The 14,164-nt window shown below is 50.2% G+C and overlaps 1 protein-coding gene across 1 annotated transcript in view; it reads left to right on the forward strand.

Annotated features, from left to right (window-relative positions):
• Positions 1–14,164, forward strand: part of SLC6A2 (solute carrier family 6 member 2) — a gene marked incomplete at its 3' end in the record, with an annotated part of 36,275 nt that overhangs the window by 18,722 nt on the left and 3,389 nt on the right. Inside the window, exons 4-10 of the mRNA XM_082677810.1 lie at positions 2,106–2,244; positions 7,051–7,185; positions 8,802–8,905; positions 10,151–10,275; positions 11,017–11,129; positions 12,375–12,503; positions 13,462–13,561. Coding sequence (XP_082533936.1) covers positions 2,106–2,244; positions 7,051–7,185; positions 8,802–8,905; positions 10,151–10,275; positions 11,017–11,129; positions 12,375–12,503; positions 13,462–13,561 — 845 coding nt within the window. The remainder of the gene's footprint in view (positions 1–2,105; positions 2,245–7,050; positions 7,186–8,801; positions 8,906–10,150; positions 10,276–11,016; positions 11,130–12,374; positions 12,504–13,461; positions 13,562–14,164) is intronic.

Genomic DNA, 14,164 nt, shown 5'->3' on the forward strand with positions numbered 1-14,164 from the left:
TCTGCCCACTAGACACCAGTAACACCCCTCTGCCCTCCAGCTGTGACAACCACAAATGTCTCCAGCTGTTGCCAAGTGTCCAGGGAAAGCAGGGGCAAAATTGCCCCCAGTGAGAACCACTCTTTTAGGTGATAAGGAGCCTCTGAGGATTTGGGGGCAGAAGAGTGACAAAGTTAGAACACAACTTCAGATGAATCGGATGGTTCTACAGCAGCACAGACTGTAGATTTAAGGAGGCTGACTGGAGGTAGAGAGACTGGGATGGTGGGAGGATGGGGAGCTTTTTACAGTAGTCCTGGAGGAACAGAATATGGGTCTGGCCTGGCATCGGGCCATGAGGACGGGGGTGTTGGTTGAGCTGATTTCCAAGAGCTAGGGCTAGGAGGGGCCAGACACAGAGACTGATTGCTCAGGAAAGTTGATGCAGGGTGAGTAGTTTGTGTCCACAGCATCGTGCCTGGGGGCAGTGGGGATGAAGGCCGTCCTGGAGATGGGGACACGGGTCTTTGTGGGCCTTGATCAGCCACACAGCTCTGCTCATTCATTCCTGAGCGCTCACTGCAGACTCCTCTGTTTTCCTGTCACCACCCACCTCCCTCTCCCCATCTCGCCCCTACCACACCTGGCCACCCCTTCTCAACTCACCGGCTCTCCCACAGGCCCGCAGAGAAGGCACCAGCCAGCCCCTCAGTGGAGCCCGCCACAGGGACTCCCTTGGCTGAGTTTTCTGGGCACTCCTTAGCTTCTTTGCCAATGCCCGCTGCTCCTTGAAGGCTGGGACTCAGTCAGAATGATAGTTACAATGACCATTGGCGCTGAGCATCTCCTGGGTTCTAGGCACTGTCTCACATTCTGCAACGTAAGCCTCGCGAGAGCCATTTTACTGAAGAGGAAAAGGGCTCAAGATGGGGAATGTTTGCACCAGCTATTGTCACCCAGGAGTTCCATGTGGCTGGAGCCATCACCTGCTTGTCCACAGCCTTGTCACCTGCCCCCAGCAGTCCTCTTTCAGTTTTGACTTCTTTCTCATGAAATTAGGTGTGTGAGATTCATCCATACGGAGCTAGTTGCTATATAATATTCCAATTTATGAATATATCATAATTTATGTAGTCTACTGTTTTTGTTTTGTTTTGTTTAATATTTATTTATTTATTGGCTGCATTGGTTCTTAGTTGCAGCACGCGGGATCTTTCGTTGCAGTGCGCAGTCTTCTCTCTAGTTGAGGCGCACGGGCTTAGCTGCCCCAAGGCATGTGGGATCTCAGTTCCCTGACCAGAGATCGAACCAGCATCCCCTGCATTGCAAAGCGGATTCTTAACCACTGGACCACCAGGGAAGTCCCTGTAGTCTACTGTTTATAGATATTTATTTTGCAGTTTGGGGTTGTTATGAATAATGCTGCTATGAACATTCTAGACCATGTCTTTTGGTGAACATATGTACAATGTTTCTACTGGGCAAACACCCAGGAGTGGAATTGCTAAAGCAGAGGATACACATACCTTTAGTTGGGGTAGATATTCCCAAATAGGAGAAAAGTTTACTCTTATCTCAGTGTCTAGACCAGGGATTCCAAACCTCAGCAACATGGGAATTTTGGAGGCTGTCCTGTGCCTTATAGGATGTTTAGGTTGTCCTGTGCATCATAGGATGTCCCACTTCTCTATCCTCTAGATGTCTCCTACCCAAGTCGTGACAATCAAAGACATCTCCAGACATTGCCAAATGTTCCAGTGTCCACTGCTTTAGACCATGAGTGCTATGAGGGCAGAGACCTTTCCTCTGTTTACCATCTCCCTAGGACCTGGCTTGCAAGTGGCACTCAAGAGATATTTGTTATGTTGAAAGCTTCTGTTACCGTTTAAAAAGCAGCCTTGGGTGGGGACTTCTCCCCAGATGAGTTGCTGGCCCAGGGCAGGGAGGTGCTGGGCACAGGCCATGACTATGCAGGGCAGGTCCAAGTGATGCAGGGCTGTAGCGGGGGCAGCCGAGGGCCTGTCTCCATCAATGTGCACTTTCGAGGACTGGCCTGTGGTCGAGGCCTTGATCATCCTCCCTGACGACACCATCTTCCCCGGTCCGCTCCCTTCTCCTCCCCGCAGACGTGGCGTCCTGCACCTTCACGAGAGCAGTGGGATTCATGACATCGGCCTGCCCCAGTGGCAGCTCTTGCTCTGTCTGATTGTCGTCGTCATCGTCCTGTTTTTTAGCCTCTGGAAAGGAGTGAAGACATCAGGAAAGGTAATATCTTTGTTTCTCTTTCAGTTGGGAGGTTGGCCTCAAAAAAGATGTTTTTTTCTACCTATAAACAGGTAGTTGGTGAAAAGAAAAGGTGGTGCTAGAAGTACAAAACCTGGGTTTGCACCCCAGCTCTACCACTGGCTTGCTGGAGATTTTAGATGAATCCCCTCCCTTCCCTAAGCCCAGGACTCCCCAGCAGTAGGATGAGGGAGTGCAAGTGGATCAGAGTTCTTCACAATTTCCCACCAAAGCCTCCCTAATAGCAGAGACCAGGGAACGGGACACCCCAAGGGTCTCTGGAAAAAGCCCAAAGCAACCTGTTGACATGTGTTTGATAAATCTTAAATTCTGGACTAAAACTGCATGCAAATATTGCAGCCTTCTCTAGCATATAACCATTTCCTTCACCATAAAATTGATTGTTCCCACCTCTGAATTTTTGAGTAAATGAGAATGCTCCAGAAGATATCTAGATGAATCCTGGGGCATCCTCTGACACAGTGCGGAGTGCTCGCAAGGGTCTACGTTTCCTGGAGAGAGGAGCACAGGATTTGATGACCTAGGAGAGCCTGCCAGAGTTGGCATTCTGACTTAGGTGACAGTGCCCCCCATAGTCAGCACCTCATGGTGGAGTATACTCAGGTCATGGCCCACATTGATTCTGAGCCTGACGAATATCATGAGAACAACAGCTCCATTTGGACCCTATGGGTCCATGTGGAGCTTGGCTGTATTAAAGAGGCTGTAGCTGGGAAATATTCTGTCCAGTGTTTTGGTTAGCTATCGCTGTGTAACAAAATACCTCAAGATGTAGAGCTGTAAAATAACAGCCATTTTATTACCTCTCATGATTCTGTGGGTTGACTGGGCTCAGCAAGGTGGTTCTTCTGCTCCATGTGATATTGCCTGAGCTACATGTCTGGGGGATTGACTGGGCTGGAACCTCCAAGATGGCTAACACTCATGGATGGCAGTTAGTACTGGCTGGGAGCTTAACTGGAGCTGTCAACCAGAGCAACTTGGGTAGTTTCCATACAGCCTTGCCCTGTAGCTTGGGTATGTCACAGCATGATGGCTGAGTTCCAAGAGCATGTTCCAAGCAGACAAGCCCCAATGTACAAGTAGCTCTTCCAGTCTCTGTTTTCATCATGCTTGCTATTGTCCCAATGAACAAGATAAGTCTTGTGGTAAAGCCCAGAGTCAGTGTGGAACACACAGTGTGTATGTTCATTGGGGGTTACAAGGCAACAATAATCAGGTAGGCATGAATTTATGAGAACCTTCATTAGGCAACTGATTTTGAATTTTTTTTAATTTATTTTATTTATTTATTTCTGTCTGTGTTGTGTCTTCATTGCTGCACGTGGACTTTCTCTAGTTGTGTAAAGCGGGGGCTACTCTTCCTTGTGGTGCACAGGCTTCTCATTGCAGTGGTGTCTCTTGTTGCGGAGCACGGGCTCTAGGCTCACAGGCTTCAGCAGTTGTGGTACACGGGCTCAGTACTTGTGGCTCGCGGGCTCTAGAGCGCAGGCTCAGTAGTGGGGGCGCATGGGCTTAGTTGCTCCGCGGCATGTGGGATCTTCCTTGACCAGGGATCAAAACTCTGTCCCCTGCGTTGGCAGGCAGATTCTTAACCATGGCGCCACCAGGGAAGCCCTAGGCAACTGATTTTGAAAAGTGGGGTTCATCAGGGTTCTCTCTGGTTCTCCTAAAGTCTTGGTTATGCCATAGATAGCAAAGATAGTGACAGGGGACCAGCAGCCAACGGGAATGAAATTTGACAAGAGCCTGAAGTGGAACTTCCTATCAGCGTATTGGAGACATGGTATCTGCCCCAAGGAAGAACCCAAATGAAATGCAGACCAGGGCTTGGAGGAATTCTAAGATAGAGCAAAACCAGGCTAGGACCACAACCATCCCAACACCTGACACATAGTAGGTCTTCAGTAAATATTTATTGACAGAGTAGTGAGGAAAGAAGGGAAGGGAGGAAGAAGGGTAGGTGGGTAAATAAGTTTGGGGAACTTCGTTAAGTGTTCTTTTGAATTCAACTTGGTAAACATTTATGGATACCTACTATGTGCCGGGCTTGATGCTAGTACTAGTGATGCAAGAAGAAATAAGACAGATTCAATTGATTGTAGTATTATGTGTGTTATAGCCAGGTAGGTGTAGGTCAATGTTATTATTTTCTTGCATCTCCGTTCAGAGACATATGTGTGTCCCCCTTTCAATAAACACTAATGGTCACAAACTATACACACTATTATAGATCTTGCTTTTTAAAAAACTTAACTTTACCTTGAAAACAATTTTACATCAGGTAGGTTGCACTTTAATTGAGATACAAACTGTGGGTTTTTCAACTGTCATTAAATCAATTTAGTGGGTCACCACAATTTTTCAAAATGAAATCGTCTAGATAATAACAGTGTGCATTGCACATACTAAAGATAGAGATGTCTTGTGGAATTTTTGCATTTCAGTTATAGCAACCCATACGTCTCGATAAATAAGGTTTTTCTTACCATGAGTTCCCATGGTCCAAAAACCATAAGATGTTACATTAGTGGAAGAAGGAAGCTCTTCAGACTGAGAGGGTCTGCAAAGACCATGGAGAAGGTGGCATTGGGCTAGGTCAGGTAGAGATGGGGCAGAGGGAAAGGGTTTTCAGCTGCAAGCAAAACTACAGAAGCCCCAGGCCAGCCTTGTCCAGTCTCTCTGTGCCTCTCCTGGGTATCGAAAGCAGGGCTTTCCTGGCCTCTGCAGGCAGCAGAGCTGCAGAAGGTGTATGAACTCTACTACTGCTGCCGGCCTGGGTGAGGGGCCACCACGGGCTTCTAATATTACACCTCAAGATTAAGTTTCCTGTAGCCATCGCCACATCGCCACAGCCTGCCCCACCTTGTATAGCACTTGGCTGGAGCAAGCCTGAGTTGTCTATGGGGAGACTGATGCTAAAGAGAAAAGGAGGGGAGACTCGCATGCTCCGTTTCTTTGTGCAAAGTCACCTTTGGAGGAGGAGGACTCACGCCCTCCCCTGAGGAATGTAATGACGAGTGGGGCAGGAGTGTTGCCCTAGGAAGCCCCCCGCAGATGGAAACTTGCCGCCTGAAGTCCCTGCCCACATTTTGCCTCCAGAGCAGGCGAGGACCCCTGCAGTCCATAGGGAGGGGCTTTCTAGAATAAGGAACTTCATGCAGGACATTGCAGTGTCCTGTCTTTCATTGTTTTTATACTCTGGCTCATGAGAAAACCAAGAGCATTGCTTATTTCTTCCCAGACTACGTCTGGAACAGGACACGGATCTTTTCTTAGCAGGCTGCCAAAGCCACAGAGCTGGCCTGAAATGAATTGCAAGTGTTCAAACTTCCTGTCTTGGCCGGTGAAGGCTCTGTTCTTGGGAAGATGGCTCCACAGCCGGCACTGGGATACTGGGGGGCGAGGTACAGTCTGAATCAGGGAAAGGGGTTACCGCAGACCACACACTCTGTGACCCTGGCCCACCGACCACCGCAGGGTAGAGGGCGGAGGCCAGTCAGCCCCCAGGGCCTCGGGCAAGTGTGCACACAGTGCTGCTTGCCGCCCTGGAGTCCTGTCTGCCCACCCCCCACTCATAGGTGTTGGCTGAACCAGCACTTAGAAACTACAAGCCTGTACCAAACGCCTAAGTGTTGAACTGGAAGGTTCTCCAAAGCCATGTGCTCCAGCCTGCTTGTACAGATGGGGAAGCTGAGGCCGAGAGAGGGACAGGGTTTCACAGCCGTCTTGGCAGAGCCAGGACTTGCACGTGGGTCTCAAACATGCAGTAGCGTGAGTGATTAAGAACACAGCTTTGTGTTGGTTGATGAGTTGGAGTCCCGGCACCATCATTCACTAATGGGTGACCTCGGGATGAATGAGGCTCCCTAAGCTTCAGTGTCCTCACCCCGCAAAATGAGGGCAGTTCCTGATCCTGCCCGCCTCCAGGGCAGCTGGGAGGATGGGGTGAGAGGTCTTCGCTGCTGGGCTAGCAGATGGAAATTGCTCAATAAATGATCCTCACCTGGCTTTGTCCCCTGCATCCACCTGAGGGAGCCTTTAAAGCATGGAGTGCAAGCCCCATCCCAGACCAATTAAATCAGAAACTCCAAAAATGGAGTCTGAACTTGGACATTTTTGTCTGTAACTTCCCCCAGAGTCGTCTAATGTATAGTCAGGGGTGAGAAGGAACAGCGAGGAAGCCTACGCAGCCTTCTCCTCTCCCCACCTCTCTTCTCTGTTTCTTCATCGTGGGCAGGGTGGGCTGGTGGCTCTTTTCAGTCTGGGGACAGTTTTTTCCCTTATGGGTTTCTGGATGAGGCAGTTTGTCTTTGCCCTAAATCCATCCCCAAATAAAGAGCAGCCAGGGATTCTGCTTTCTGCCCAGCCACGTCCCTCCCTGGGTGGTGAGCTTAGGAGGACACGCTTGAATGAAGGTAAACGAGAGGGGGAGAGAAGGGAGGAAGGAGGGCGTAAAGGTGAGGGTGCTAGTTAGTGCAGGAAGCTGGTAGAGCAGGAGGCGCTGGGCACCGAGAGAGTCTGCGTCCTCACTGCCTTGGCTTCCTTGGCAGCGGTGCCCCCAGGGTGCTGACTTTCTCATTGGGTGCAGCCTTGGTCTGTCCGCTCTGTCCTGGAGTGCCCCAGGCCTGGCCTAGAGGTGGAGCTTTTAGCACGCGCACGGTGTGAAGGAACGTGTGGGGAGGGTGTGACTGGCTCGCCCCCCGCCAGCCCCCCACCCCGCTGGCAGCAGAGTCGGGCCCTCACTGCGACCTTGCCCACCGCCAGGTGGTGTGGATCACGGCCACGCTGCCTTACCTCGTGCTGTTTGTACTCCTGGTCCACGGCATCACACTGCCCGGCGCTTCCAATGGCATCAACGCCTACCTGCACATCGACTTCTACCGTCTGAAAGAGGCCACGGTCAGTGCCCAGTGACCACCCACCCTTGGGCCAGGGTTGGGGAGGGTTCTCGGTACAGGCAGTGAAAGAAAATCTGGTCCCAGCTCTGCGTAGCCTGGGATGGATCCTTCCCACTCTGGGCTGCAGCTTCTCTACCTGACCAAGGCCAATTTGATTTGCACCTGACAGTCTCCGTGAGCCTGTCCAGCTCTGATGGCTCGGGATCTGTGGTTCTGTTGAGTGGCCTTTGCAGACCCCTCCTTTCAAGGAAAGCAATACCCTGTCCTGGGTTCTTACCTCTGCCCTGTGCCGTGGCCCCAGCCTCACCCCAGCCACCCTAGCCCTATTTCTACTCTGGTCTCCAACTCTGGCCTCTGGTACCCCTCCAGCTCACTGTCCTGCCCAGAGGCAGCGATTACAATGAAGGTGGGGTGACTTTGGAGTGGAGTCCAAAATAGCATGGTGAGGCTGGGAACAGGGACAATCTTAGAGGTTCCTAGTGCCTTGAGCATCTTCAAATCACAGCTGAGATTATTTCCAACCTCCTCCCTCGCGTCTGCCTCAGTGACCACACCTCAGTATTTCCCCTCATAATCCCCAAAGACTTCTCCACACTCTACTTGAACCCATAATAATCCTGGCAGGCAAGATCAACATAGGATTAGGACGGATGCCTCCCAGTACACACCTCCCATTGTCCTAGCACAACTCTGGGTTACAGCCCAGTAACCAAGAGAAAACCCTACTTCCTTAGTAACTGTCAGAAAAATAACAGAGCATAAGACATGAAACAGCCTTGTAAATTGTGAAGCAAGTCAGAGTTCTATCTGTTCTGCATTGTTTAAATATCCTAAGTCTTTCTGGACAGTAGAAACTCAGCCTGAGTGCCGTCTCAGGGAGCAGATATATCTTCCTCCGTCAGATTGCTTCTCTCATTACACCCTTTGCTTACAAAGCAGGGGAAGTCTAGAATAGCACGAGTGGGGAGATGACAGAAGTCTCACAAATCCGAATTGTGACTTAGTCCTGGTGAGCTAGGTAAAATTATCCCCACTGTACAGATGAGGAAACTGAGATATAGACAGTGAAATTGACCAGGGCAAGACCATGAGGCTGAGAGGTTGGAGAGGAGCTCAGATCTCCGGGCTTCCAGCCATGCAGTTTCATCATCCAAAAGATGAAGGAAGTAGACCCGACTGGCCACCAAGGAGTCACCACTGTCTATGAGTTGGTAGAAGCTACTAGGAATCATTACCCCTTTCTGAAGATGTTGTCTCCATAACCGCTGAGATAGTCATAACCCTTTGCCCTTGCCCTATCCACATTCTAGTCTAGAACATTTTGTTTATTAACTTTCTTTGAAAATCAGGATGTCAGATTGAGCCAGTGAGTTCCTCTGGGGTGAACTCACTCACGACCACCCAAGGCTGGGAGATGCTAGAGAGACCCCAGCCTCTCTCCACAGTGATTTTGTACAGGCTGCTGGAGAGCAGGAGTTGCATGGCTGCCCATCTCTAGTTCAGACCTCATTTCCTCAGGTCTTAGGGCATCCCTGGGACTTCCCAGCCCTTCTGGAGCAGTGAGGTAGTCCAATTCTGTGGAAACAGAGGGTGATGGCCTTTATCTGCCCATTTCAGGTATGGATTGATGCTGCAACTCAGATATTTTTTTCCTTGGGCGCTGGATTTGGTGTCTTGATTGCATTTGCTAGTTACAACAAATTTGACAACAACTGCTATAGGTAAGATCCTTCCTGGGGCTCTGGAAAGCTCTAAATCCTGGGAATCAACCCTTGCAGGGATGGGAGAGAGGGCTCTGGTCTGGGACAAGTCAAATTTTCTGCTTGGGTTTCTTTCCCCGGGAAATGAAGCAGAGTAGACCATCCTGGATGTTCCGTGAACTCCAACATGGCCTATGGGGGTCCTGATGAACATATGTCAGTTCAGGACACCTCCCAGATAGACGCAGGGTGAGGAGCTGGCAAAGTCGAGGCCACTAACACTGGGATATCATGAGGGTGGGTAGCTGGGACAGAGGGACACTGTGTGGCTTTCAGAGCAGCCAGCACTGCCTGTCTGTCCATCTGATGCCCAGGCAGACAAGGTTGGAATATCCAGGCTGGTTGCTTGAGGGGTGAGGGCCTAGCAGGGTCAGAGCTTAAGACCACACAGCAGAACGAGAAGTCTGCTCAGTGCCGTAGAGTCAGAAGACCATGCTCTAGATCACCTGGTCCTGTAAGCATTTAATGCTGCCTCCTGCAGCCCCAGTGCTGTGAGGGCTTCAGACATGGGCACAGATGGGGCTGCTTCCATCCCTCTCTATCAAAGGCTTAAGACAGAATCATAACCTCCCTGGTACAAGACAGAGTAGGATGAATGCATACCAGTGGGACAGGCTTTAGGGAGGCTAAGGAAATGGGGTGATCAGCCATCTGATGGGGGGTCAGCAAGAGCACAGAAGTGCATTTGAGGTGAGCCTTGGAAGATAGTTAGGGTTGGGATAGGCAGACGTGGAGTGAGTGGACAACTTACAGCATGAGCAAAGCCAGGGGAGGTGGTGGGTTTGTGAACCGGCAAGTTGACTGGTTTGCTCAGAGAGTACGTGTTGGGGAGTCATGGGAAATAAGCCTGGAAAGAAGTTTGGGTCATCTCAGCAAAGCTCTTGAATGCCTGGGTGAAAAGTTGGGAGGCACTGGGGAGCCACAGAAAGTTTGTTGAGGAAGGAGGCTGGTGCCTCGATTTCCCAGCAAGAGTTTGATATCAGGCTCTGGTGTTAAAGTGTTTCATCCAGAAGCTGCTGACCTATTTCCTGCACCTACAGGTTCTGACCCTGTGATGGTGGGGTGCTGGGGGCCCATGTGGCAGCAGGGACGCTGAAGAGAGGGTTGGCATTTGAAGTCGTGGATTCCATAGATGATCCAGCAGTCCATAAGCGGGGTTGGGGAGAGTCAGACCACTTGAACTAACGGTGCTTTCTTTTCTCTCAGGGATGCCCTGCTCACCAGCACCATCAACTGTGTCACCAGCTTCATCTCTGGGTTCGCCATCTTCTCCATCCTTGGTTACATGGCCCATGAACACAAGGTCAACATTGAGGATGTTGCCACTGAAGGTGGGTGGGCAGACTCGCCCACTGAGGAGGCGGGGGCTGCAAAACTCACCTCTTTCTTAGCAGTTCTCCTGTGGCTGTGGGACTGAGAGGACTGGACACGGAGCTTTCCCAGCTGCCCACTTTCTTTGAGGCCATCAGTAGGAAGTCCAGGCAGAATCATCTTCTGAGTCAGGCCAGACCAGATAGATTTGGGAGCACTGACTCTGTACCAGCCCCTGTGCTAAGCACTTGATGTATCTTGGGTTAGTTCTTGCAGTGTTACTAGGCAAGTGTTAATAGACCCACTTTAAAGATCAGAAAGCTGAGACTCAGGCGATTGAAGTTGTTCAACCAGCTCGTGTCCTTCCCCGCTGCTTCTCATATTCTTATGGCCACAAACAGGCCAAGACTTGGGGAGGGGCTGCCTCTGATGGACTCTGAAAATCACAGAGTTTTGAGAGTAAGAGGATCCCTCATGGGGTGCCAGAGGTGGGGTTTGAGGCCCATTGCCTGTAGCTGTCCAGGAGAGGCACTGCCCTCTGGCTTGGCTCTTTGAGGTCAACCTCCTTGGTGCATAGGTGAACTCAGGCTGAAGCTGGTTTCATCAGTCATCTTTAGACCTTGGTTTGCTCCATCTACACATGACTGCCCAAACATCATGGGGCTGGGCTGGGGCTTTTTGGGCCTCAAAATGCTCTCCTATCATCTGCAGCTCAGACCAACAGTCCCAGCTATTAATGAGGTCCTTGATGTTTCTTACAGGAGCTGGCCTGGTCTTCATCCTGTACCCAGAAGCCATTTCCACCCTATCAGGATCCACGTTCTGGGCTGTCGTGTTCTTCGTCATGCTCCTGGCTCTGGGAATTGACAGCTCAGTGAGTGACCTGGTTGGGGATACCATCCCCCCACAGACACCACTAGACCTGACCCTCCCTCCCCTAAATACACTCACACTACTCAGAGTTCCCCCGCATTCAAGCCCCTGATCAGTAGTTGTTTGCAGAAGACCTTATTTAAATGCAAATGAGGAAATCAGTGCTCACTCAGAAAGGCAAGATTTAGGCCAAAGCCAAGAACCAAGAGAAACCTACTTGACATCATGGAACTCTACCTTAGAAGGGACCTCAGATAAGCCAGCCCAATGCTCTCCTTTTGCAGATGGGAAACTGAATTCAGAGAGGGCGTGGCTAGAACTCTTGTTCTCTAACCAACCACTCTTCCCACGGTATTTCATCAGCATCCACTTAGGCTGAGTGAGCGGACAGGAGTCAGGTCCCTGTTGATAAGGGGGAGACAGGAGTTATCTCTTCACCCTCTCCCACATGGTTGCTGAGTTCTGAGGTTGGCTGAGAACAGGGCAGAAGTAGGGTGAGAGGATGGGGAGAAGGGAGGATCTGCTGATTTCTCTAGAGAAGCAAGGCAGCCTCCAGGGTTCATGAGTCCAGGGCTGCGAGAGGTCCAGGGGAGCCGGGAGGCCTGAGACCGGGGTTCAGAGAGTCCCTCACTCCTGTGTTGACTGAAAAAAAATGCACAACCTGGGACTTCCCCGGTGGTCCAGTGGTTAAGACTCCGAGCTTCCACTGCAGGGGGCATGGGTTCACTCCCTGGTTCGGGAGCTAACAATCCCGCATGCGCGTGGTGCGGCCAAAAAAAAAAAAAGTGCACAACCTAAAAGTTGAGAATTATGTTTCAGTTGGCAGACTTTCTGGGGACTTCAAGCCTGGGAGGCAGGCTCTCAGATCGCTCTGAGGGACTGCTCTGAAGAGGTCAGGGAGGAGCCAGGATATGTAGGAGTTTTTGCAACAAAGACCAGGTGGTCAGAGCATCAAAAGATTACTGTTAATTAAACAAAACCAGACATCTCAAGTTAATGAATTTAGCGCTTTTCTATATATGGGAAGATGCAAGAGTCTGGGCTCATTGAAATCATTCCTTTGATATGCACCAGATCTACGTAGAGCCAGTATCCTTTCTTTCCCATCCTGAGTCCCCTCAGGTGCACCTTTGCGGGGGCAGCAGTAGTGGCTGATGGCTTGATGGCTGCAGCATCCTTTGTTTGCTGATATGTTGGACAACATTTTTCATTCACCTCTGTATCCCACCTGCCTGGTTCCCTTCAGATGGGAGGCATGGAGGCGGTCATCACGGGCCTGGCCGACGACTTCCAGGTCCTGAAACGACACCGGAAACTCTTCACATTTGGTGTCTCCTTTGGAACCTTCCTTCTGGCCCTGTTTTGCATAACCAAGGTGAGGGGGGGCTGGGCTCTGGGTCACCTGGGGCTTCTGAGGCTGCATTTCAATCCAGCCAGATATTCCCAGACTTGAAGCTGGGAGGTAGGGCTAGGGTGAGCTCAGGGGAACCATGGCAGCGCCTGGTATCCTGAACTCCGTGGCCCAGTCCCTTAGGGTTACACCCCATTGTTATCTGTCCCTTCTGAGCCTGAGGATATCCAGACAAATCTTTCAACTGCTTGTTGGTTTGGGGGGACAGCAAAAGTCCATTTTAAACTGCCAACTGAAGGAAGTGCACAACCTGAAAGCTGAGAATTATGTTTTGTTCGGTGGACAAAACTGAGGACTTAAGCCTGGGACACAGCATCTCAGATAGCTCTGAGCGACTGCTCCAGAGAGGTAAGGGAGGATCCAGGATACATGAGTTTTTGCAACAAAGACCAGGTATTTGTTACATCAAAAGATTACTGTTGACTAAAGAAAACCAGACGTCTCAAGTTAAGGAATCTCATGCTTTTCCATGTATGGGAAGATGCAAGAGTTTGGGCTCACTGAAATCATTCCTTTGATATGGACCTCAGCTATCTAGGGCCAGTATCCGAGCTTTTTGCTGACTGCTAGATGGCGGGCATCCTGTTTCTATCCTGAATTCCCTCAGAGCTCACCTTCAGAGGGGTGGCTATAATGTGATGGCTGCAACATCTTTTGTTTACTGACGTGGCAGGCAACATTTTTTTTTTCATTGATAAAATCCATCTTGCTTTTTACTGGCTGAAGTCCCCACCCTCAGACCCAGTGAATACACAGAATACGTAGCAGCAACACAGTAGCACCAGAAACCCCATTACCTGTGTTGGGGGTGGGTGTGGGTTCTGACTGAGCGGGACAGGGGACAGCTCAATTTTGATGGATGTAACAGTTGATAGCCATTTCTATCCATCATGGCCTCAGGCTTTCTCTGTCCATGCCCCAGGGTGGAATATACGTGCTGACCCTGCTGGACACGTTTGCGGCGGGAACCTCCATTCTGTTTGCTGTGCTCATGGAGGCCATAGGCGTCTCCTGGTTTTATGGTACGTGCTGGGTCCTGAGCGTGTGGAAAAGCCTCGGGCCCCATGTGCTTCTGGAGCCTTTTCACCTGGAGGTGCAAAGGGGCTTTCCATTTCCAGGGCAGTCACTGGCTGATCCCAGAGTTGAGCAAGTTGCTTATTGGGCACAGCTCTTCCAGCCCTCAGCTCATCTTTGCATGAGCTCCCTTTAAAAGTAGGAGGCAAGGGCCCCAAAGGCATCAGTGTCAGCTGTTAGAGAGGAACTCAGAGGAAGATGCTGCTCCTCAAGCCATGTAATTCACTCTAGAGTAGAGTTGCCAGGTTTAGCAAATCTGGGATACGACACATCCAGTTAAACTTGAATTTCAGATAATGAATCATTTTTTAGTATATGTCCCAAATATTGCATGAAATTATTTAAACTAAAATGACTTTTGTTGTCTCTCCGAAATTCAAATGTAACTGAGTGTCCTCTATCTTCTCTGGCAACCTTATTCCAGAGCTGAATGGGGAGAACATGGTAGAAAGTGATATGTGTTGTCATTGTTCATTTTTCCCCATGTGTCACTCACTCTTTTCTACTCATTGGAAAGAGTCTGGTCTCTTGTACCAGATTAAAGTCGGGGA

Source organism: Grampus griseus (genome assembly GCF_964374135.1).
Source record: "Grampus griseus genome assembly, chromosome: 19".
Taxonomy (NCBI): Eukaryota; Metazoa; Chordata; class Mammalia; order Artiodactyla; family Delphinidae; genus Grampus; species Grampus griseus.